The 22,233-nt window shown below is 41.9% G+C and overlaps 1 protein-coding gene across 1 annotated transcript; it reads left to right on the top strand.

Annotated features, from left to right (window-relative positions):
• The first annotated feature begins 1,043 nt into the window (after window positions 1-1,043).
• Window positions 1,044-21,687, top strand: LOC141806738 (uncharacterized). Its single transcript, XM_074692401.1, has 13 exons — window positions 1,044-1,292; window positions 1,969-2,056; window positions 9,761-10,036; window positions 10,176-10,278; window positions 10,376-10,479; window positions 10,574-10,846; window positions 10,986-11,079; window positions 11,247-11,314; window positions 11,414-11,635; window positions 11,728-11,862; window positions 11,950-12,012; window positions 12,136-12,204; window positions 12,307-21,687. The coding sequence occupies exons 4-13, from the start codon at window positions 10,176-10,178 to the stop codon at window positions 20,503-20,505; spliced, it is 9,330 nt and encodes a 3,109-aa protein (XP_074548502.1). The 5' UTR covers window positions 1,044-1,292; window positions 1,969-2,056; window positions 9,761-10,036; the 3' UTR covers window positions 20,506-21,687.
• The last annotated feature ends 546 nt before the right edge of the window (window positions 21,688-22,233 follow it).

Genomic DNA, 22,233 nt, shown 5'->3' with positions numbered 1-22,233 from the left:
ATACTGTGTGTCTCAATGAGACGAATATTTAGTGTTGGTTTCATCTCTCTACGACATTCCTACTGGCCGCTATGGCCGTTTTAGTGTGCCTAGGTGGCGCTAGACAGCATTTTATGGGATGTTTGGGGTCATGTTTGGTTCATGTTCATGTCTGGTATTTTTTCTCTTTTTTTGGACGCAAATAATGTGTGTGCCAATTTTGGTGGATTTCTGAACATGCTTGGGGGTGTAATAAGCAATGGGAGAACGTCAAAAGGGTGTAGTAAGGGTAAAAAATGTACTGGCTGTGGTGGCCATTTTAGTGTGTCCAGAGAAGTCTGGTAAGCAACATTTTAGGTGATGGATTTTTTTTTACAAAAAAGAAAAAAAAATTTTTTTTTGTTTGTTTTCTTGCATTATTATTAATGTACTAAAAAATTATGGGCAGATGTCAACATCCTATTTATTTTGTTTATCATATCACAGTAGAATCATCATATTTGACTTTTTAATCTTACACTCAAAATTACAATGTGGAAGGGATTGACATTTTATTTTTACAGCTGGTGGAAAAATAAACATTTCTATATCATTCACGTATGGTTAAAACGAGTATTCATTGGTTTATATGGGCTTTAATAAATTAGTACAATTAAACACCTGTTTTACAAATGAAAGTTACAGGATTTACCAGTGTTTGGCATCACTTCCCTTGTATTTCAAGGACTGTGTTGTATTTATCATGGCAACTCATTCCAGTAGATGGCGGTAATTCAGTAATACTTGCCACCGGCGTTAGCGCCGTGCATTGTGGGAACTGTATGCCAAGAACACCGGTCAGATGCAGACACAGATAGAAACGTTCTCTAGTATCAGTGGGACATCCTGGGATGTATACAGTAGATTTTACAACTTTTACCATTCTGTCTAACAAATACTGAATTTGGGGCAAAGTAGCAGACACTACTACTGTCGTACGCGGTTTGTAAAACATCCGCGGGGATCAATGGAGCGGCGGGGGATGACGTCACGCGACCTGTCAACAGTATACGGTCTGGGAGGACAGCTGATCTCACCAAAACACGAGCGGATGCAGAGGAAGATATGAGTCTGTTTCTCTGTCGGTCGGTCAACTTATTGTACACAGCTGCTTTGCTCCAGCACATGGGAGGAGGGAGAGGATTCACCGTATCCCCAGAGATCCCGCAAGATGACATGAAGTGGATTAGACTGATTGAAACAGGGGACAAGCCAGGAGAGAGCGCTAACGTCGGGAGCTCTCAAACAACGGATTCCGTCTGTGGTTTGAACAGGTACGGTAAATTAAAGTTTCTAGGCTTCAGTACTGTTTATTTTACTACCTGTCATCTTAGTTATCAGCAGTATTTTTGAACGTGAAAGGCAAGTTGGACCGTGTAGCTAACAGAAGCTAACAGAAGCTAAACGTCTGTTGCTCACTTAGCTACAAGCAATTTATTGTAGAAAAGGGGTGGGAAATATAATTGTGGTGTAATGCAAGACTATACAAGCTTCTGCATTTAAAGGGAGATTATCAGTCTACATATCATAAAGATGCGCACGTATTTTGCTGCATTTATCTGCATTCATTGAGACGAGTTGGCATTTTTAAACAATAAATTCAACCTGGTAGCAGCATCAAAATGTACGGTTGTTTCGTGGTGAGTTACCAGAGATTGTACTTCACAACAGAGGCAACGTTGATCAAGTTTTAACGGCTACCGAGCAACCCAGTATTTTGGAGTTAATCGCGACCGTATAACTGGTGACTCTTGGACAAATACTGTAGATGTGGTGCTTTGTTATTCGTTATAGCTGACTCTAAAGACGTTAAAAACACTACAGTTGCGTTAAATGCATGATTAAACGATTCGGTTATGTGCAATTACGTTTTGTGTGGTATCATTCAATGTCAATGTGATTAGAATGCACAGCTAATGGTAGCATTCTCTGCTGCCTCTTCTGCCGAAGGGGGATGTACGTCAGAGTGACGTGAGGTACCAGCGGGGTATAAAACGATCGCTCTGGCGTCGTCTCGTTCTTCTCACAGACTCTGGAGGTAAGACCCATTTCGTTGTCTCTTAATTTGATGTAAGCATATGTTGTGTTGAACCTGAGCAATGTTAAACGTGATTTAAGGTGAAATGAAAGAACGCTATCATGTATAAGTAAGATTTTGCTGCTCTGCGGTGAGATTTAAAACTTTCTAGAAGCTTCTGTGAGGTGTGTTTTCTGAACTACTTTGATAGTGAAACGATGTTAGCCTTCCTATCAAATAAGATATACATAATCAAGATAGTGTGATACATTTTTGGCGCATTTTGAGTACATTTTGATGACTTTTTATCAGCATTTGTGGGTGGTGCTTCAATGCAAGACGTATGCTAATGTTATGGAAATCTCAGCCTTTGTTCTGTTAGCCCGCTAGCGCGGCCTGCTCCGTGTGTGGTTTTGTGTCCTGTTGAGAGAAATGCTCTGTAGTCTTTACTCCAAAGACGATAATTGTCCTAAATTAAATAAGTTTTATATATGTAAGATATTATGTTACATTTGTGGTGAATTTGAAGAACATTTTGATGACTTTTAGTTAGCATTTGTGGTTGGTGCTCCGACGCTAAACGTATGCTAATGTTATTGAAATCTCAGCCTTTGTGCGTGTTAGCCCGCTAGCGAGGCCTGCTCCGTGTGTGGTTTTGTGTCCTGTTGAGAGAAATGCTCGGTAGTCTTTGCTCCAAAGACGATAATTGTCCTAAATTAAACAAGTTTTATATATGGTAGATATTATGTTACATTTGTGGTGAATTTGAAGAACATTTTGATGACTTTTAGTTAGCATTTGTAGTTGGTGCTCCGACGCTAAACCTATGCTAATGTTATGGAAATCTCAGCCTTTGATCGGCATTCAGCCCTTTGTGTTAGCACGCTAGCTACTCTGTGCTGTCTTTTGTGTCATGTTAACACATACTCGATGAACTTCGATCATGGTGCAGTGGTTACCCTTTAAACAAATAAAATATATATATTGATGAAAGAATTGTACATTTTTGGTACATTTTGAATACATTTTGATGGCTTTTACTCGGTTGGCAAAAGTTGTGTGCATACATATGCTAATGTAAGCTCGGCCTTTGTTCAATAATTGCTTTGTGTTAGCCACGTTAGCATGCTCTGTTATATTTAGACAAATGCTTGATATTCCTAAACCCAAGTACAATAATTGGCTTCTAAACTAATCAAATATATGAATTTTAGATGCTATGAAACATTTTTGGTGCATTTTGGAGAGTATTGCTTGGTGTGATATTTGCTTTGTGGGTTTAGCTTTAATAATGCTGTGTCATAGCTACTAGTTAGCCACCATGGTGTGCCAGCCTCGGCCTGCTCAGTGCTTGGTTTTGTTTAATATTGAAAGAAATGCTAGAAAGTCTCCCCTTAACATAATTAAGATATATATCTAAGATACTTTGGTACTTTTTTGGTGAATTTAACAAGATTTTTATGAGTTTTACTTGGTTGGTTGGTGTGTTGCTTTTCTGTAATACTGAGAGAAATGCTTGTTACCTCCAAGTACAATGATTGGCTTCTAAATAAATTAAATATATGTATTTTAGACATTATGAAACATTTTTGGTGCATTTTGAAAACATTTTGAAGATTATTACTTGGTGTGATATGTGCTTAAAGATTGTAGATATGGCTATGCAGTGTCCTTATTCAGTGAACAGAGGTCATAAATAGGACTGTTGCTCTTAGGGTAAGAGGATATGGGCTCTGAATTTCAACATTCAGCATTTGTGTTTAGAGAATGATGACAGCATGCTGTTTTTGTGGCTTTAATATTCCTGTAGTGTTGTAGTCTTGTTTAACAGTAGGAAAAATGTTTTTAAGAGTGAACACAGGATATTGAAATATGAAATAACAAGTTGATATTAATATAAATTATTAATGATAGTAGTAATAAACTAATAAATGAATATTCAATGATTTGTCACCATGGAAACCTTCTTCTTTGTTGGGCCTGTTTACTTTCAAATTTGTGAAATTATTTGTCACAAGGATTTGAGCTTAGGCTTCTGGAACTCTTGACAGAGGTTCCAAATAGAAGTGGAACTGTCAGAGGGCAGGCTAGGGCTCTGTTTATTTACATTCAAACTTAAATTTTTTAAATGTGGAAGTATTGTCTTCTTTGTCCTGCTTTTTCACATTTTTATTCAGTGAACAGAGGTCATTAATAGGACTGTTGCCCTTAGAGTTAGAGGTTATGGGCTCTGAAATTCAACATTCAGCATTTGTGTTTAGAAAATGACAGCATGCTGTTTTTGTGGCTTTTTTTCTCCTACCATAATCTTGATTACTCTTAAATAGTATTGATTAGCTGTGTGATCTTATGCTCTCCTGTGCTTTTTATTGGGGGCATTTTGAATACATTTTGAAGATTATTACTTGGTGTGATATGTGCTTTAAGGTTTTAGATATAGCTGCGCTGTGTCAGCCTTTTTTTTCTGTGAAAGCTACTTGTTAGCCACGTTAGCTGTAGCTTTTTTCTCCTTGTTTGGGTAATGCTGAGAGAAAAGACTTATTGTGTGAGTGTGTGTGTGAGGTTTTTCTGCCTTTGTTTTAAATCTTAGCTTGAGCTGTTGATCAGTTGTGTATCCGTCCTGGGTAGCAGGCCAGAGCATACTGGCATTTCGTGAGGGTTAAAGATCCATAATGTGTGTGTGTGATTTTATTGATTGTTTGGGTCTTCTAAAGTTGTGCTTTGTGGCATTCCTGGCATGATCTTATTGTGTAGATGACATGTGCATGGATTTTTTGTGGCTCTTTATCATATTAATCTTGATTACTCTGAAATAGTATCGATTTGAAAATTTCTTTGCTGTGTGATCTTATACTGTCCTGTGCTTTTTTTTGTGCATTTTGAATATTATTACTTGGTGTGATATGTGCTTAAGGGTTTTAGATATAGCTGCGCTGCGTCAGCCTTTTTTTTCTGTAAAAGCTACTTGTTAGCCATGTTACCTATATATTTTTGCTCTTTTTTGGGTAGTTCTGATAAAAGATACATTTTGATTACATGTGCATGCATTTTTGATGGCTTTTTTTCTTCTACTATAATCTTGATTACTCTTTAATGGTATTGATTTGCAAATTTCTTGGCTGTGTGATCTTACGCTCCTCTGTGCTTTTGATTGGTGCATTTTATAAAACATTTTGAAGATCTTTAGTAAGTGTGATATGTGCTTTTAGGTTTAAGACAAAGCTATGATGGGTCTGCCTTTTTCCCTGTGTTAGCTTCTTGTAAGCCACGTTAGCTGGAGCTTTTGGCTGTTTTTTTAAGTCATGCTGAGAGAAAAGACTTATTGTGTGAGTGTGTGTGTGAGGTTTGTCTGCTTTTGTTTTAAATCTTAGCTTGAGCTGTTGATCAGTTGTGTATCTGTCCTGGTTAGCAGGCCAGAGCTTACTGGCATTTTGTTGAAGTTTTGATCCATGATGTGTGAGTGATTAAAGTGATTGTTTAGGACTTTTAAAGTTGTGTTTTGTGGCATTCCTGGCAAGATCTTAATGTGTCAATTAAATTGGCATTTTTGATGGCTAATTATTCTCTGACAATAATCTTGATTACTCTTTAATGGTATTGTTTGAAGATTCCTTAGCTGTGTGCTCTACTGTACTCTCCTGAGCTTTTTTGGTGCATCTTGAATTCATTTTGAAGAATATTACTTGGTGTGATATGTGCTTAAAGGTTTTAGATAAAGCTGTGCTGCTTCAGCCTTTTTTTCCTGTGAAAGCTACTTTTTAGCCACGTTAGCTGTAGCTTTTTGCTCCTTTTTTGGGTCATGCTGAGAGAAAAGACTTTTTGTGTGAGTGTGTGTGTGTGTTAGAGGTTTGTCTGCCTATGTTGTTGTTAATCCAAGTTCAAGCTGTTAATCAGTTGTGTATCTGTCCTGGTTAGCAGGCCAGAGCTGACTGGCATTTTGTGAGGGTTATAGATCCATAATGTGTGAGTGATTAAAGTTATTGTTTGGGACTTTTAAAGTTGTGTTTTGTGGCATTCCTGGCATGATGTTAATCTACAGATTACATTTGCATGCTTTTTTGATGGCTTTTTTCTCCTACCATAATCTTGCCTACTCTGAAAAGGAATTGATTTGGAGATTCCTTAGCTGTGTGCTCTTCAGTACTCTCCTGTGCTATTTGGTGCATTTTAAATATATGTTGAAGTTTTTTACTTGGTGTGATATGTGCTTTAAGGTTTTAGATATAGCTATTCCACGCAAGCCTTTTTCCATGTGATAGCTACTTGTTAGCCACGTTAGCTGTAGTTTTTGCTCCTTTTTTGGGTCATGCTGAGAGAAAAGACTTATTGTGTGAGTGTGTGTGTGTGGGGTTTTTCTGCCTTTGTTTTAAATGTTAATTTCAGCTGTTGATCAGTTGTGTATCTGTCCTGGTTAGCAGGCCAGAGCTGACTGGCATTTTGTGAGGGTTAAAGATCCATAATGTGTGAGTGATTGAAGTTGTTGTTTGGGTCCTTGAAAGTTGTGCTTTGTGGCATTCCTGGCAAGATCTTAATGTGTAGATTACATTTGCATGCATTTTTTGTGGCTTTTTATACCTCACAATAATCTTGATTACTCTGAAATAGTACTGATTTGAAAATTTCTTTGCTGTGTGATCTTATACTGTCCTGTGCTTTTTTTTGTGCATTTTGAATATTATTACTTGGTGTGATATGTGCTTTAAGGTTATAGATATAGCTGCGCTGTGTCAGACTTTTTTTTCTGTGAAAGCTACTTGTTAGTCATGTTACCTATATATTTTTGCTCTTTTTTGGGTAATTCTGATAAAAGATACATTTTGATTACATGTACATGCATTTTTTGATGGCTTTTTTTCTTCTACTATAATCTTGATTACTCTTTAATGGTATTGATTTGCAAATTTCTTGGCTGTGTGATCTTATGCTCTCCTGTGTTTTTATTGGGGCATTTTGAATACATATTGAATATTATTACTAAGTATGATGTGTGCTTTTAGGTTTGAGACAAAGCTATGATGTGTCTGCCTTTTTCCCTGTGTTAGCTTCTTGTAAGCCACGTTAGCTGTAGCTTTTTGCTCCTTGTTTGGGTCATGCTGAGGGAAAAGACTTATTGTGTGATTGTGTGTGTGAGGTTTTTCTGCCTTTGTTTTAAATCTTAGCTTGAGCTGTTGATCAGATGTGTATCTGTCCTGGTTAGCAGGCCAGAGCTTACTGGCATTTTGTTGAAGTTTTGATCCATGATGTGTGAGTGATTAAAGTGATTGTTTAGGACTTTTAAAGTTGTGTTTTGTGGCATTCCTGGCTTGATCTTAATGTGTAGATTAAATTGGCATTTTTGATGGCTTTTTATTTTCCTACAATTATCTTGATTACTCTTTAATGGTATTGTTGAAGATTCCTTAGCTGTGTGCTCTACTGTACTCTCCTGAGCTTTTTTGGTGCATCTTGAATTCATTTTGAAGAATATTACTTGGTGTGATATGTGCTTTAAGGTTTTAGATATAGCTATGCTGCTTCAGCCTTTTTTTCTGTGAAAGCTACTTGTTAGCCATGTTAGCTGTAGCTTTTTGCTCCTTTTTTGGGTCATGCTGAGAGAAAAGACTTATTGTGTGTGTGAGGTTTGTCTGCCTATGTTGTTGTTTGTCCAAGTTGTTGATTAGTTGTGTATCTGTCCTGGTTAGCAGGCCAGAGCTGACTGGCATTTTGTGAGGGTTATAGATCCATAATGTGTGAGTGATTAAAGTTATTGTTTGGGACTTTTAAAGTTGTGTTTTGTTGCATTCCTGGCATGCTTATAATGTGTAGATTACATGTGCATGCATTTTTGATGGTCTTTTTCTCCTACTATAATCTTGCTTACTCTTAAATGGAATTGATTTGAAGATTTCCTAAATGTGTGCTCTTCAGTACTCTCCTGTGCTTTTTGGTGCATTTTAAATATATGTTGAAGTTTTTTACTTGGTGTGATATGTGCTTTAAGGTTTTAGATAAAGCTATTCCACGCCAGCCTTTTTCCCTGTGATAGCTACTTGTTGGCCAAATTATGTAGCTTGTTCATCTTAGTTTAAGCTGTTAACCAGTTGTGTATCTGTCCTGGTTAGCAGGCCAGAGCTCACTGGCATTTTGTAAGGGTTAAATCCATTATGTGTGAGTGATGAAAGTGATTGTTTGGGTGCTTTAATGTTGTGTTTTGTGGCTTTTTATTCTCCCACTATAATCTTGCTTACTTTTAAAGGGTAGTGATATGCAAATTTCTTGGCTGTGTGATATTATGCTCTATTGTGCTTTTTAATGCATTTTGAATACATTTTGAAGATTATGACCTGGTTTGATATTTGCTTTCAGGTTGTAGATATAGCTATACTATGGTGGCTTTTTTTTCTGTGAAAGCCACTTGTTAGCCACATTATGTGGCTTGTTCATCTTAGTTTAAGCTGTTAATCTGTTGTGTGTTTGGTCTGGTAAGCAGGCCAGAGCTTACTGGCATTTTTTGAGGGTTAAAGATCCATAATGTGTGAGTGATAAAAGTGATTGTTTAGGTCCTTTAACGTTGTGTTTTGTGGGATACCTGGCATGATCTAAATGTGTAGATAAGGTTTGCATGCATTTTTTGTGCCTTTTTTTCCCCCAAAAATTATCTTGATTACTCTTAAATGGTATTTGAAAATTCCTTGGCTGTGTGCTCCAATGCTCTCCTGTGCTTTGTTGATGCATTTTAAATATATATGTTGAAAAACTATTACTTGGTGTGATATGTGCTTTAAGGTTGTAGATATAGCTACGCTGTGTCGGCCTTTTTTCCTGTGTTAGCTACTTGTCAGCCACATTATGTAGCTCTTCCTCTTTTTGGGTATTTCTGATAAAAAATATATTGTTTATATTGTTTGAGACTGTGTGTGAGGTTTGTCTTCCAATGTTGTTCATATTAGTTTAAGCTGTTAATCAGTTGTGTATCTGTCCTGGTAAGCAGGCCAGATCTTACTGGCATTTTGTGAGGGTTAAAAATACATCATGTGTGAGTGATTGAAGTGCTTGTTTTGGTCCTTTAAAGTTGTGTTTTGTGGCATTCCTGGCTTGATCTAAATGTGTAGACTAGATTGGCATTTTTTGTAGCTTTTTATTTTCCCACAATAAACTTGCTTAATCCTCAGTGGTATTGATTTGCAAAATTCTCAGCTGCATGATCTTATTCTCTCCTGTGCTTTTTTGCTGCATTTTGAATACATTTTGAAGATTATTACTTGGTTTGATATGTGCTTTGAAGTTATAGCTATGCTGTTTCAGCCTTTTTTTTTCTGTGAAAGCTTCTTGATAGCAACATTAGCTGTATCTTTTTGCTCCTTTTTTGCTGAGAGAAAAGACTTATTGTTGTGTGAGAGAATGTGTGAGGTTTGTCTGCCAATGTTTTAATCTTAGTTTAAGCTGTTAATCAGTTGTGTATCTGTCCTGGTTAGCAGGCCTGAGCTTAGTGACATTTTGTGAGGGTTAAAGATCCATGTGTGAGTGAATAAAGTGATCGTTAAGGACATTTTAAAGTTGTGTTGTGTGGTTTTCCTGGCATGATCTTAATGTATAGATTACATGTGCATGCATTTTTGTGGCTTTTTTCCTTCAGTACTCTCCTGTGCTTTTTGGTGCATGTTTTAATACATTTTGCATACACTTTTTGTTGCTTTTTTTCTCCTACAATTATCTTGATTACTCTTAAATGGTATTAATTTGCAGATTCCTTGGCTGTGTGATTTGCTTCCCTGTGCTCACCTGTGCTTTGGAGACTGACTGCGACTGAGACTGCTGCATTTCTGCGATCTTTTGATCCAGGACACACACATCTTGACACTTATACATCTCTTTAAACCGACACACACCTAGAGTAACTGCTAATCTGCACACACTTTAATTGATTTTATACACATTCACTCAAGCAGACACACACAGACACACACAGTCACACACTCACACACTCACACACACAGACACACACACTTGCCCTCAGCCAAGGTGAGTTAAAACATTTCTACATTGTAATGTTAGGTGAAGCGTTGCTATTTGAAGTCTTGTGAGTATGATTGGCACAGATTGACTGGTGTTTTCTCTGTGAGTGTGGACTCACGAATTTCTCTTTAATCTTCCTGTTCAGATGCCTAGAGCGAAAGGCCATCGGAGGGCGTTGGCCTTGAAGAGGAAGAGGGCAGAGGACCACCCCTGGACTGCCCTCGAGCCTGTCCCCGAGTTCGTTGCTCGTATGTGTCAAACTTTCATTTCAGAATGTTCACTGATATGGTTTGGATGTAATGTCCCTTAATAATGTTCTGACAAACTTCAATGTCCATTAAACAGGGCGCGGTACCGGATACCGCCACCGAACGCGGAGATGGCCAACCTCTGCACTGACCCACCGGAGCCGCAAGTTGGTCACTCCAGCGCATCGTCCGGACCAGAAGGTATGATTTTTGTTTAATTCATCGAAAAATTGCAGCGAGTAAGGTGTCTGTTGGTAGGTTTCTCTGTTGTTAAAGAACGTCTGTGTTGTTGCAGCTGGTGTTCGTCGTTGGAGACTCCCACCTCCGGGCCATGGTGGACGGCTTCGTGCCCATGCCGGTAGGTTCTCTGTCCTTTGCTTTTCTGTCTGTTCCAGGTGCATCGGCAGCCGAGCTGAGGACAGAGGCCCTGCACGCAGACGTCCCGTGGACCCCCGACGCCGTCTGCGTGCTCGCCCCGAGCAACAACCTCACGGCCAGCCGGACGGTTGGCGAGGCAGCGTTGGACTTCGGTGCTCTCCTGACCTCCATCGCCAGCCGCTGGCCCAAGGTGTGTGTTTGTTTCATGTTTTTGTTGTTAATCGTTTGGTTTTGTGTCAGCAAAGCTGTTGTGAGCAGCCTTTGTATTGTCATGCACTTATTTTAGAGACATGAATGTGATCTGCTGACAAAGGTTTTTTTTCTGTAAGGTGTTCGTGCTGGACTTCCCTCCACGCCTGAACATCCACCCGGGCCTGCAGTTGGCGCTGCGTCAGGAATTCCACCGAGTCGCAGCACGCATGGGTACGTTTCAATGGAGTTTTTCTGCAAAATCTGAGATTTGAGAATTTCATATGTGCTAAAAAACTGACGGCATGCATGGATGAACATTTACATGTAAATGCATGCGTTAATGTTTACTTCAAGTATTTAAGTATTTTTTTGTGTGTGGTTTGTGACACTTATTTCAGGTTTCCCTTACGTGTCTGTGGCTGAGCACCTCCCCCTCCATCGGTTGGAGCTGTGGTGCCCCGACGGCGTAAGTATTGTCCTAATTTTTACAAGACACTTTATGTGACGCTAAAGAAAACATACAACTAACAAGGTGAAATGTCTGCTGTGTCTGACTGTTTTTCAGGTGCACCTCAGCGACACCGATGGGACCCCTGTGCTGGTGGATCTGCTGTGGAACGCTGCTGTCCAGCAGCTGACCCAGCGTCCGCCCTCGCCCACGCCCACGGTGTCCCGCCGGACATCGCCGCGTGCCACGGTGTCTCCCAGGCTAGTTGTGACAGGTCACCTCCCCGTGACCCGTCATAGCGACCCCTGGGAGTGGACTGTGGTTGGAAAGGAGGACAAGGTAAAGTGTTTTTCTGATTGAGTGTGTAGAAGTTTGTGCAAAGCCTGCATGTGAAGTTTTTTTTAAAACAATGTTTGTTTTTTGTTTTGAAGGCCGGAACACCTGCTGTGGTTCGGCCTGTCATCCCGCCCAACCCTGTGTGGTTCAGCGGTGACATGTTGGATGCTATGGAGAAGGTCAGTCCTTCTTCTGGCTCCGGCTGCATCGCTGAGCCACCAGCTGGCCAGGTAAAGTGCACACAAGCCATATGACCAAATAGTTGATAACACAAGTGGTAAACAGCTGTTATAAAAGGTTTGTTTTTCTTCCTCTAGGCTTCGCGTGCGAAGCGTCGGCCACGAGGTGTTGCCAGGAAGCGCAGTGGAGGGAAGCGGCAGGTGTGTTTTTATTTTATTTTGTGCTGGTTTTGAAGAGTGACCAATGCGGTGTGATATATGTTTTGATAAGAGTTGCATCTTGATATATTTTATTTTTTTTCCATGTTTTCCTGTTCTTTATAGGTGGCGGCAACACCTTCACCTGCCCAGGAGACCGTGTCTGCCTCCGGCCCCAGTCCAGTCCAGCGCCAGGTGCGTTTTTGTCTAAACATATTAGGTGACTTATTGTTTTTACACCTGCATTTTTCCCTCTGGTTTGTCATGCAGTTAAACGGAATTTTTGATTTGTGTCAGGCGGAGGCAGCAACCCAGGAGTCCGTGGTCCCGGAGGTCATCGTGGAGGAGACATCGCTGGAGTCCGAGGTCGTCGCGGAGGAGGTGGCTGCGCCGTGCCCTGCTGTCGCCGAGGGAACCCAGAGGCCACGGAAGATCAGCAAAGCTAAGGACCACTTTTTTTCTTCTGCTTGTGTTTCTGATGCTGGGTTAGATTGTGACAGTAGTGATGTAGCAGCAGAGGCTAGCAGAGCTGGGAGGCCAGTCAGGGTTGTGCGCGGGTCGTTTCATCAGGCTGACGAGCGCTTTTTTTACGGAGGACAGCAGTGTATGGCTATAGCTTTGGTCAGCTTAGCCAAACACACGCTGAGCAGTATTTTTTCCTGGGACAGACGTCAGCTTGATCGCGCGGTGATTTGCGGCGACGAGTTGTACAGTAATTTGCGCGATCGAGGCATCTTCAACCACGCGACAAATCTGCTCTCTGTCCCAGATTTGCCTCAGCGGTTGATGATCGATGATGCCGTGGTTCGCTTTGTTTTTGGCGACTCGGCATTCGGGGATGTCGGCGTGACCGAGGGTGAACACATCGACAGCGGTGTGTTCATCAGTTTGCGTGACGCACTGAACAGGATCTTCGGTCAGTACCACACATGTCTTCTGACGATGTGTGGCAACACTTCTGCCATCATCTGTGAGGATGGACGGTTCGCTGTGGTGGACAGTCACTCACGGGGTAATGAGGGCTTGTTACACTTTAACGGTACAAGCGTGGTTTTGCATTTTGCGTGCCTGGATAACCTGCACCACTACATCTGTCGCTTGGCCGACAGTCTCAGTTCGAGGGAGAAGCTCTTTGAACTGTGTGGCATCTCTGTCCATGTGGGTGCAAGTCCAGTGCTGCCTGGTGTTTCTGTGGAGGGTAGGGTCACAGGGGTGACTGCTGCTCCAGCACCAGAGTGTAGTGTTGTGTCTGAGCGTTGTGTCAGTTCAGATGTTAGTCCAGCACTGTCAGGCATTTCTTTGCGGTCTTATGCCAGTGTGTTGAGCGGCGGCTCACCGGCAGGACCGAGCGTTACCGGTGGCAGTAAGTGGGGCATTTCTTCTGACACTTGTTGGTCGAAGAAATCAAGGCGATCCGGCTTTCGTTTTAGGTACGATGAAGATTTCCCTCCGCTTGGTCTTAGTGCTTATGCAGATGTCAGTCCAGTGCTGTCTGGTGTTTCCGTGGAGAGGCGGGTCACTGAGGTGAACACTGAGGTGAACACTGCTCCAACACCAGAGTCTAGTGTAGTCAGTGAGGGCAGGTTGAGCGATGTGGCTTCTGAAGGCAGTTGCGAGCCTGAGGTTTGTGTTAGTCTTGATGCCAGTCCAGCATTGTCAGGAGTGTCTTTAGCTAGTGAAGTTAGCAGTGTCTCAGCAGCAGAGAAGTGTAGGATTTCTTCTGGCCCTCGTGTGTCAAAGAAATCCAAGCGCTTTGATGTTGGTGAGGCTAATTTAGATGTAGAGTTTGTAGAGACTGTTAAAAATGCAGAGCTAGTTTTCCGTCCTCTCAGTGAAGATGTCTGCAAGGCTGTGTGCAGTAGCTTTAACTTGGAGTTTGTGAAGATCGGTGGACCGGCATCCACGCGTGTTGGATTGTTAGGGGTTCCATGCAGAAATGAGAGGATCGTGGCTGATGGTAACTGCTTCTTCAGAGCCATCTCTCAGGCTACGAGTGGTTCTCAGAAGCACCATCGTAGGGTTAGGCTTGCCGTTTGTAAACATCTCCAGCGGAACGCTAGTCATTATTCTAGTTTGATTAGGAGTGAGTACTCTTCAGTTTCTGAGTACATTCAGCAGTCCAGGATGGCAAGTGTAAATTCTTGGGCCACAGAGGTGGAAATTCAGGCTACAGCAGATATGTTAGGCGTAAGTGTTTGTACGTTTTATGATGGTCGTTGGCTTAAGTACAGCTGTAGCAGTAGGTGTTTGTCGGCAGAGTGCATTTATTTAGAGAATATCTCAGGGAACCATTTTGAGAATGTGGTTTGTGTTTATGAGCCTGGACTGCAGAGTTGTTATGGTTATTGTAAAGTCAGTGAGGCTTCAGGTTACAGCTTTAGGGCTCGATGTCAGGAAGGTGTTGTTGGTAGGGAGGAAACAGCACTTTGGTGCAGTGAGAGTTTTGAAGTGTCAGATTTTGGTTTAGATAACGACGATGTAAAGGAGGTTAGGAAAGCAGAGCCAGGTAGGCGGTCTGTATCATCCCGGTATATCAGGCGTAAAGAGTGGGCACAGAAAATCAAAACAGAGTTGCTTAGGGAGAAACGTTTGAAGAGGTTAAGAGAGACTTATCAGAAAAATGTGAATTATAGGGAACAGAAAAAGGTCAAGAGTGTTGAAAAGTATAGTGAAGATGAGTCACACAGAGAGAGGGTTAAAGATTTGAGTGTAGGCAAGTATAGAGAGAGTGCTGAGCATAGAGATAGGGTTAAAGCCAAGCTAAGGGCACAATATAGGGGCAGTGCTGAGCATAGGGAGAAAGTTATAGACAGGATTCTGGCTAAATACAGGGGTAGTGAGGAGCAAAGGGAGAAAGTTATAGACAGGATTATGGTTAAATACAGGGATAGTGAGGAGCGTAGGGAGAAAGTCAAAGCTAGGAGTAGAAAATTTAGTAAGAGTCAGTATGGTAGTTTAAAGCACAGGCAGAAAGTTATTGGTCGTGTTAGGCTGAGCAGGAAACAGAGGTTAGAGCAGTCAAAAGAGTTTGGTTTTGTTATGAATCAGTTTTTAGAGCAGGTTAAAGATGGACCTGATTTTGTCTGCTGCGTTTGTCACAGGTTGTTGTTTAGAAATCAGGTCGTAAGTTGTGATAGGGACACTTACAGCAGAACCAGCAGAACAGCTGAACTTGCTGAGGAGTGTATGAGTGAGTGTTTCCTGCACCACTGTAGTGATGAGTGTGTTGTGCCATGTCAATTGGCAGTTTCTCGAGGTCAGCTCTGGATTTGTCACTCCTGTCAGGCTAAGATTAGTAAAGGTGAGATGCCAGCTGAATGCTGGATCAATAACCTGGAGCTGGATCCCATTCCTCCTGAACTGGGATGCTTGAATAGTTTAGAGCAGCATTTAATCGCGTTGCATATTCCGTTTATGAAAATGTTGGCACTGCCGAAAGGGGGGCAGAATGGAGTACATGGACCTGTGACATGTGTTCCAGCCGACATTGTGCAGTCGACTCGTGTGTTGCCCCGGTCCAGTATGGAGGGGTCGTTAGTGCAGGTTAAGCTGAAGCGTAAACTGACATACAAAGGGTATTACGAGTATCAGTTTGTAGATACTTTGCGTGTAAGACAGGCGCTAGATTATTTAAAGAGGACCAATGCCCTTTATGCAGATATAGAGTTTAATGAGGACTGGGTTAATGAGTTTTGTAGGATAGAGGATGAAGAGAGGGAAGAGTCAGAGTCCAGTGAAGATGAGGCTGTTGTAGATCAGGACATTGTAGGACAAGGTGTTGTTGAGCATGGTGGTGTTAGTGCTCAGGGAGCTGATCAGGTTAGAGCGAAGGCAGAGTTTCTTGAGGAAGATGTAGAGGAAGCTTCAGACATAATACAAGATGAAATGTTACATGACAGGCAGCAGCACTGCATGTTTCAGGACACTTGTCTTATGCCTGTTGATATTGGTCAGGAAGCATTAGATCAGTATTTTGAGGATATAGTTAATATTGCGCCTGCAGAGGGAAATTGTCCGGTGAAGATGCTTTCTGACCAAACGAATGAGGCGAAATGTTTTCCAGTGTTGTTTCCTCGGGGTAATAAGACCTTTCACGACACGCGATGCGCTCACCTGTCGCTTACGCGTTATTTTAACAATAGGATTATGCATGCGGACGGTCGTTTTGCGCGTAATGTAGAGTACATATTTTTTGCGCAGTACATGTCGGAGTTGGATCAGGTAGTGTCAAATGTTTCTGTGGCGTTGCGTAAGGGTAAAGTAGGTCAGAGGTCTCAGCGAATCACTCAGGGTATGTTAAAGGATGAGGAGGCTTTGAAGCAGTTGTTAGAGTTTGATGATGGGTTTAAGTTCCTGAGACCAATTAGGGGGACTCCGGCATTTTGGCAGACTGTTCAGAAGGAAGTTATGGCTTGCGTTCGTCAGTTAGGGATCCCAACGTGGTTTTGTTCATTTTCGTCTGCTGATATGCGCTGGCAGAATCTGCTGACCAGCATCCTGAGGCAGGAAGGCAGATCGCAGACGGTAGAGGATTTGGAGTGGGCAGACAGATGTCAGTTGTTGCGTCGTAATCCGGTGACGGCTGCGAGAATGTTTGATTACAGATGGCATTGTTTTTTGAAAGCAGTTCTCATGTCTCCCGCTGAACCAATTGGCAAAATCGCCGATCACTTTCATAGGGTGGAGTTTCAGCAGCGCGGTTCTCCTCATGTTCACTGTTTGTTTTGGATCGAGGGCGCCCCCAAAATTGGTACGAACACAGATGAGGAGGTAGTTGCATTTATAGATAAATACGTCTCGTGCGAGTTGCCCTCTGACGATGACACATTATTGGACATCGTGACATCGGTTCAAACACACTCCAAACGACACGCTAAGACTTGTAGAAAGTCAAAGAAGAGCAAATGTCGTTTCAATTTCCCAAAACCAGCTACGAAGCGGACATTTATTTGTCACAAGAAAGAGTGCAAATGTGGCGGGAAAGATGCATATAGCACAGAGGAGAGATCTGCTTCAAAAAACATGCCAATCTGTAAGTGTTTTGACGACGACAACGAGATGCCCAAAGAAACAGCGGAGGCAATTTTAACTGCTGTGAAGAAAGCGTTTGAAAATGAGGTGCCTCCTGCGTCTGTCAATGAGTTGTTTGCGAGTTTGGGTATCAATCAGGAGATTTACGAGCAGGCGTATCGGCGTTTAGAGAAGAAGACTAAGGTAGTGTATAGGAGAGAGGTAAACAGCGTTTGGGTGAACCAGTATAGTAAGAAGTTGTTGAAGTGCTGGAACGCCAACATGGACCTCAGCTTTGTCACTGACGCCTACGCAGTCGTCATTTACATCATTTCATACATTACGAAGTCAGAGAGAGAAATTGGCCTTTTATTGAGCAATGCCCAAAAAGAAGCTTCCCAACAAGGAAATCTCTCTGCTAGAGAAAGCTTGAAGAAGCTGGGGAGTGTATATTTACACCACAGAGACGTCTGCGCCCAGGAGGCAGTGTATAGGCTAACGTCCATGCACCTGAGAGAGTGTTCCCGAAAGGTTGTCTTTGTGCCGACAGGGAGCAACATAGTCAAAATGAGTTTACCTCTCAGTGTTTTGCAGGAGAGGGCGTCATCACATGATCTTCGCTCGGATGACATGTGGATGACTAGCATAGTGGACAGGTTCAAGAACAGGCCCGACGACGACGTGTTTAGTGACATGTGTATGGCGACGTTTGCATCTGAGTATCGTGTTCTCCCCAGCACTCAAAAATCAGAAAATGCTATTAAACTGAAAAATAATTTGGGCTTCATTCTGAGGAGAACACGATCTCAGTTTGCCGTGGTTCGGTACATGCGTTTTAACCTAGAGAAGCAGGAGGAGGCTCATTTCCAGAGTCTGTTGCAGTTGTTCCTTCCTTATAGAACTGACTCTGAGCTCAAACCTGAGGGCTTTGAGTTCTTTAGTCAGTTCTATGAGGAAGGGGAGGTCAGATTTAGGGACGGCTCCGTGCACTCGGTGCAGGCCGTGGTCGAGGAGAATAGGGCCAAATTTGAGTTTGATTGTCCGGATTTGGAGCGAGCCCAGGAGATTGCTGAGCTGCTCGGCGGGGTAGATGAGGATGTGTGGGGAGAGTTGTGTCCTGAGCAGGAAGCTGAACGCATCGAGTGTTTAGAGGAGAGGAGGCAGCAGCAGGCAGAGGAGATAGAGGGAGAGCAGCTAGTTGAAGGTTTAGAGAATATTCCAGATTTGATGGGTGCTGCTAGACAGGTTGTTAGGTTAGAGAAGAACAGAAACACCATGTCTCGTAGTGAGGGTTTGTGTTTGGTCAGGTCTCTGAATGAGACACAGCTAGCTGTTTTCTACAGGGTGAGACATTGGTGTTTGCAGAAGGTGATGGGCAAAAACCCAGAGCCTCTGCAGGTGTTTGTGACAGGTGGAGCAGGAACGGGGAAGAGTCATTTAATCAGGGCCATTCAGTATGAGGCAGGGAGGCTGCTGTCAGCACTATGTCATCAACCAGACGATGTCACAGTTTTGTTAACTGCTCCTACGGGCATCGCTGCATACAATTTAAATGCAGCCACAATTCATCACACATTCGGCATTGGAACACATGCTAGTTTACCTTACACCCCTTTAGGTGAAGATAAACTAAACTCGCTCAGAGCTGAATTGGGTCACCTCCTAATTCTAATCATTGATGAAATCAGTATGGTTGATCACATTCTGCTGGCTTATGTCCATGGTAGGTTGAGGCAGATTAGACAGACAGGCGACTTTTCCCCTTTTGGCGGTGTGAGCGTCATAGCCGTTGGTGACTTCTATCAGTTGCCTCCTGTTAAAGGGAAGCCTCTGTATAGCAGTCCCATCGGGGTGGATCTGTGGTGTAACTTTAGCGTAGTGGAGCTCACAACGGTAGTCAGGCAAAAGGATAGCGTGTTTGCAGAGTTGTTGAACAGGTTGAGAGTGCGTTCCAAGGACACGCCCCTGTTAGAAACGGACGTCCAAATTTTAGAGTCACGCGAGACAGGCGAGGAGAGCTCAGCCTTGCACATTTTCCCGACAAATATGCAAGTAGCTGAGCACAATCTGGAGCAGCTCTTTGCCTCGTGTCCTGATTATGTCACTATTGATGCTCAGGACTACCAAAACAGTAGTAAAACAGGCAAATTGGAAAAAATGGCTGGGCATCATAGAGCAGCATCAGACACGTGTTTGCAAGAGCGGCTGTGTTTAGCGAGGAACGCGCGCGTCATGCTTTGTAAGAATGTAGATGTCGGGGATGGTCTGGTCAATGGAGCATGTGGCACAGTCACTCACATTGAATTTAAAAATGTGAGTGACAAGTTTCCTCAAACAGTTTATGTTAAATTTGATGATCCTAGAATTGGCTCACAGAGGAGGAAACAGCGTGTGCATGCAGCAGTAGAATGCAGAGATTCTACTGCTATTGATCCAGAGCAGGAGAAGGCCACAAAGTGGGGGGGTTTGCGTGTTCAGTTTCCTCTTAGGTTAGCGTGGGCGTGTACAGTACACAAAGTTCAGGGGTTGACGGTGGACCAGGCCGTGGTCTGTTTTAAGAAGGTTTTTGCACCCGGGCAGGCGTATGTAGCACTTAGTCGAGTCAGGGCTTTGTCGGGACTGATCATCAGGGATTTTAATGAGAAGGCCATTTTCAGCAAGACTGCCATCAGGGAGGCACTGGAGGGCATGCCTCCATTTTTGATTGGACAGCAGAAACCTTCATCAGATGCACCCAGTTTCTCTGTGTATCTGATGAACATTCAAAGTTTAAGCCGGCACTTGGTGGATCTGGTGTCTTGCACGCAGCATTTACAGCCTAACTGTATTGCTGTCACAGAAACGTGGCTCACTGCACAGTCCTCATTGGACAGTGTCCAAATTGAAGGTTACACTTTCCACAGTCGTCCTCGTGGTGTGTGTTACAGCAGCAGCAGCAGTCACGCCAAATTGTTAGAGCTTCAGCAGCTAGAACATGGTGGAGTTGGTTTGTACAGTGAAGACCAATTGGACTGTGACGTTCTGCAGGTACCCGATTTGAATCTGGAGTGTTTGGTGTGCCTGTTTCCAAAAGTAAACGTAGTTTTGGCAGTGATCTATTGTCCACCATGTTACCCAAATTTAGTACTGAAAGAAAATCTGGGGAAGTTACTTGATTGGTTAAATCCAATCAGTAACACAATTGTAGTGATGGGAGATTTTAATGAAAACATCCTGAAAACCTCATCCATTTGTAAATTCATGGGCACAAAAGGTTTTATGCAGCATGTAACACAGGAAACCACTGAGAAGGGGACTTTGATTGATCACGTGTATGTTAAAACAGCACAGTACGATGTGGAATGTGCAGTGATGCCCACGTACTTCAGTGATCATGAAGGAATTCTGTGTAGTTTTAGAGTTAAAGATGATCAGGGGCAGGTAGATGTTAGTGTAGGTGAGTTAGAGGAGCTTTTCAGTGCTGAGTTTAGTCTAGATGATGATTAGTGTGGTTGGTTTGGCAAAGGAGGCACACAAAGGATTCACAGTGGCAGTGTGAGTTCTTTGTCTGAGTCAAACACAGCTACATCGCTCTGCCATGGTGCAAATATTGGTATTTTGGCATTAATTGTGTTTACCTGTGGGGTATAAAGAGGAAACTGGACTAAGCCATAAAACTGCTGCATTAACAACGCAACATACTACACACCAGAGTCTGCCCACTCACAAAGTGAACGCCATGTTTGGTTTTAGTGGTTTATTGTGCTTGTGTTCTGTATTTGTATATTTATTGTATTTATATATTTATAAATGTATTTATTTATGGTAAGGTTTTAGAGTTGTAGGTATTTGTCGTAAATTTTGTAGTTGTAATTAGTAATAATGATGTAATGGTTAACAAGATAATCATGTGACGGAGTGAAAGAGGAGGGGTTTTTTTAAATGTTGATCATGTATGCAGGCGTTTCAGATGATCATGTATGCTATAGTTGTTAGTGTCTTTAGCTGCTAGTCTTTGCTTGCTGCTCATTCACTGTCAGCTTCTTCATGTTTGAAAGTGTAAATATGTGTTATTGAGTTTGTTTTAGTTTAGTTGTGTTAAATCTTCATAAGTTCACTTGCAACAGTTCAGATGAAAACTGTTTATTTGTGAACATGAAGTAAGAGCAAATCTGTTGTGGTACCAAAAGGCTCAGACTCCCCATTCTGCATGCCTGACTGCCAGGACAGGACAGCTTTAAAAAAGAAATGGTTATTATTGTTATTGATGTCATTTTCCATGTTTCCTCCTCTTTGTGTCTTTCAGTCTTGTGTTTTCTCTCTCTCTGTCCCTCTGAAACGTATTACAATATTCTGGTCATGTAAATCTGTGTTTACAGTTAGCTTAGCTTACAGTGCACATACTGTGATGATTTTGTTCTTAAAATGAATCTTTGTGTCTCTGAGGTAAACTGCCTGGTGGAAGGTGCTGCAGTGATCCCCAGCCTCCTCACCAGCAATGAGCTGTAGATGTGGATGAAGCAGCAAGAGACTTTTTGATTCACAGCAACACATGTATTTGTTTTTTCATCAGCCTAAGTAGTTTAGATGAACTGTAGTCACAGTATTTATGTCCATGACATTAAAATGTTAAAAGTTAGAATTAAAAAATTGAAGATATCTTAATGTTAGTTTGACAGCAAAGAAAGAATGAACGTCTTGATTTGTAATTAGTGTTGCATGAATTGTAAAATAAAATTATCATTTTATTAATTTTTGTGTTGAGTAACTTTTTCATATTCAAAAGAGAAATCACAAGTAAAATGTATAGACACGATTAAAGTATGTGGAAATTCATTTGAGCAAGAAAGCAGACATTTTAATTTGAATCTGTTTTTCAAAATAAATCATATAATGCTAAACATCAGTGTTTTCTGTCATGCTGTTAATAGTCAAAATGTTTCCATGTAGTGTGATAAACAAAGGTGAGTGATGACTGTTCTCCTGGTTTACAGTGTAATGTAGGTGAGTCAAACTTTAAAGTGTCAGCTTAGTGAGGATGAGAGGCTGAGATTTGACTGTCTTGGTCCCACACCAGTCACCCAGATGTGAGTTCATTAAAAACAATTCTGTTAATGTAGTGTAGTTGAAAATTTAAAAGTTATTGATGACTTGGGTATAGAAAAAATGATGTTACTTGTTGAGTGTATTTTTGATAAGTAAGATTAAACTTTTATAAGTGGTGATCTTTTCAAT

The sequence above is a fragment of the Halichoeres trimaculatus genome, unplaced genomic scaffold, assembly GCF_033239565.1.
Source record: "Halichoeres trimaculatus isolate MK-OKI-2021-1 unplaced genomic scaffold, fHalTri1.1 fHalTri1_scaffold_17, whole genome shotgun sequence".
Classification (NCBI taxonomy): Eukaryota; Metazoa; Chordata; class Actinopteri; order Labriformes; family Labridae; genus Halichoeres; species Halichoeres trimaculatus.
Note: the sequence above shows the minus strand (reverse complement) of the source record. Positions and strands in the feature narration are given on the sequence as shown.